A 3061-nucleotide genomic window follows, 5' to 3' on the forward strand; every position below is an offset into this window, starting at 1 on the left:
CCACTCCCTCAGATTACAGCTAAAACGATCAAGCTATATTTCCAGCATTTAAAATTAATATGGAAATGAATCGATTAATTAAAAACCCTTACCATTAATCGTTTCACTTGTACAATTCCCTATTATAGGTCTTCATGCCTTTACGTAACCGATCTAAGCTTAACTAACGCTTATGTAGATCGCACATTACGTATCAACTGCACGCGTCAGAACTCAGAAGCTACGCATTATTTAGTACCGCACCGCATCAGACGCATGAAAGAAATATGTCAATCGCAAATTAGCACAGGCTCGATTGCTTTATAATGATAGCTACAGTAAGACAATCGCAATCACCTCTGATTGGTTGACGCTCACTTGACGCTCATTATTGATTACATTACACATACACATTATACATTACACAATTATACGGTATTGTTGCAGCAAGAATACCATAAATTCAAGCAATCACATTAATTGTTATTGTACTATGTATTGCGGAAACGAATAGCAGAAATTGCCGGTCAGAAGGAACAGTTAGGATGTTGTTTTTAGTAGACTGAAAAATGGGTTGCATTCGGCGCGTGCGGACCTTTGGTAATGTGCAATCAGCATTACAGTTACAGAACAAGTAAACAAAAACATCTTTATAACTACTTTTAAAAAAATCACTTACTGGAACTTACGTATTTTATACATAATATAAAAAATTGGGTACTCTCTATTGAATATAAAGGAATAAAATAATAATTACTTATGTCTCTTCAATGTTAGGGTTTTCAGAGAACAGCTGATGGTCGTTGTAGGTGCGAAGATACTTCTTCGTGAACATGTAGAGAAGGAAACCCCATTTTAGCATCATGAATGACCATATCATTCGGATGATTATGCTCGTTTGTATTGGTGTTACATCTGTCGAAATAAATAAAAATTACTAACTTTATTTATTAACATTGTATGTATTATATTATTAAATGAATAAGAAAGGATTTTGATAAAATCCATGTTGATAAAATTGCAGGAATCAGCTAGTTTGTTAATGTGATAACTTGATATACTATCTCATATAAACAAAAAGTAAAATATATATGTAATAATACAGATATTTAAGCTGATTTATCAATAACTGTAGTGCATTGATATATTCAAGTGTTCAGATAAGTAATAACATTTCTTTCTCGTAGCAGTCATTTCTATTGTGCTCAGACTTGAGAAAATTTAGAAATTATAAAATTCCAAATGGCTCCTGCCGGGAATCGAACCTGGGACCTCCCACTATTAAGACCACAGCGCTCGCCACTGTGCCACGAAAGTCATAAGGGAAATTATTGAACATTAACAGTACTAACACTAAACCAAAAATAACAGTAGAATTTCATCTCAACTCTGGACAACTTCCGGATTGGTACCTTTAAATACAATTTGGGTCCAAGTTATGACTTACCAGCTTTGTAATAAATTTCCAAAAATAAGTAGAACAATGTCAGAGCTGCGCCAGACACAAAACCGACCATGCCAAAGTCTCCGAGGTACTGGAGAGCTTTTCTAGAAAAATTTACATGCAGCGACTCTTTCAAGTAGTGACAGTGAAGCATAAGAGTCAGCCCGGCATGTATACCTGTAAAAAAATGTTGGATTATTATATTATTATTTGTCCCAGAACCAATACCTTTAGAAGATTGTGACTTTTACTGTTATAGCGAGATAACTAAATTTTGGTTCTTACTAAAATGTGACACTGTCCTTATCACCTTGGCCAATATTTTTGTTTGTTAAAATGTATTTTGTACATGAGATTGTGACGAACATGTGAAGTGATGTTGAGTCAAGTATTTAAAAGAAATACTTGGTTTTCAATATGGAATACAATTTTTCTTTTTGAAGATATTGTGCAATGGTGGGTTGCCATATACCAGGCTACAATACAAAGAGAACGTAAAATAGAAGGAATAACATTTCACAAGTAAGTACCTCTGCTTGAGCGCGAGGGAATATAGTAGTAGTAGTTGCTTTTGTGTGGGTACATATTTGTGTTAGTTAAAAAATGCAAGTTACATAGTGTAACTTGCATTTTTTAATTAGGTAAAAAGTGTTACCTTATGGGACAGGCAAAGATCAAAGACGATACAGCTTATTAATTAGTCATAGAGGAAATTTCATGAGTACTTCTATACTACTTAGACTGAGACCTAATGTCAAGTTATAATGACTTGGCTCAAACTAAAGACATAGTTCAAGTGAGACTTAGTATGTTATAAACTTATAGGTAACTAGAAGCTTAAACTTTTGTAATGCAAATATTGTCAAAGATAGTCAAAAGAATCTAAAATTAGCACAGATTTTTAATCCTCATTGGTGGGACAGAAAGAAAACTTCATTTGCTCTCGGTACGGTGTAATGTTATTTAGAAATGTGGTGTATTTCATTATAATTATTGTGTCAAAGTTTACAAATAAATAGCATAGCTATTGACGTCATCCGATAACTAACAAGTACTTTTAATGTTAGCGTGAAAGTCAAAATACTTACCGGACAATAACGCCCACATCCCAGCTTCGATATTTGCGTAAACAATGCAAAAACATATAAATGCAGAGATACCTAGTAGCGTACCAAGAGCACTTAATGCTATATGTATTTTTGTACGCAGCATCTTTATCTTCGCAACAACCACCCGAGTGTATGGAAATCAACAGTCAACTAGGTATTTAATCTCCAATATACTTCTTTCTTCACAGTAAAAAAAACAAACACCGAAACTTCGTGCAATTTTCCACCACTTTTCCAAATTGCAGTTTCCACTTTCCACTTTTTGTTTTTGTTTGAAGTTTCAAATTGACTTTGACACTTGACAGTGACAGCCGACAGTACCGTACACATGGTGGGACCACACTGTCGTCTTTGGGTGGGACCGACCGTACCTACCTTGTGACCTACAATGCTAAATAATAATTATCTATGATTTTAATTTTGAAGTTTAAAGTTTAGGTCTGCCGTCTGTGGTTTAGTAGGTAATTAGCATTTAGGTTTTTAACCCCCGACCCAAAAAGAGGGGTGTTATAAGTTTGACGTGTGTATC

General features: G+C 34.4%; 1 protein-coding gene across 1 annotated transcript; it reads right to left on the bottom strand.

Annotated features, from left to right (window-relative positions):
- Positions 1 to 415: 415 nt before the first annotated feature.
- On the bottom strand, positions 416 to 2823 carry LOC123873243 (heme transporter hrg1-A-like). The gene is made up of 3 exons (XM_045918011.1): positions 2512 to 2823; positions 1427 to 1600; positions 416 to 894 (listed from the first exon to the last, which is right to left on the bottom strand). Exons 1-3 carry the CDS (start codon positions 2633 to 2635, stop codon positions 737 to 739), a joined length of 456 nt encoding a protein of 151 aa, XP_045773967.1. The 5' UTR covers positions 2636 to 2823; the 3' UTR covers positions 416 to 736.
- Positions 2824 to 3061: the final 238 nt, after the last annotated feature.

The sequence above is a fragment of the Maniola jurtina genome, chromosome 16, assembly GCF_905333055.1.
Source record: "Maniola jurtina chromosome 16, ilManJurt1.1, whole genome shotgun sequence".
Lineage (NCBI taxonomy): Eukaryota > Metazoa > Arthropoda > Insecta > Lepidoptera > Nymphalidae > Maniola > Maniola jurtina.

What these genes read in the sequence shown, in the direction of transcription:
- LOC123873243 (XM_045918011.1), bottom strand. Translation starts at nt 2,635, where the DNA reads ATGCTGCGTACAAAAATACATATAGCATTAAGTGCTCTTGGTACGCTA. An exon ending in GATGTGGGCGTTATTGTCCG is followed by an intron (nt 1,601 to 2,511) that starts GTAAGTATTTTG and finishes ATTTTTTTACAG; the next exon opens with GTATACATGCCGGGCTGACT. An exon ending in GGAAATTTATTACAAAGCTG is followed by an intron (nt 895 to 1,426) that starts GTAAGTCATAAC and finishes TTATTTCGACAG; the next exon opens with ATGTAACACCAATACAAACG.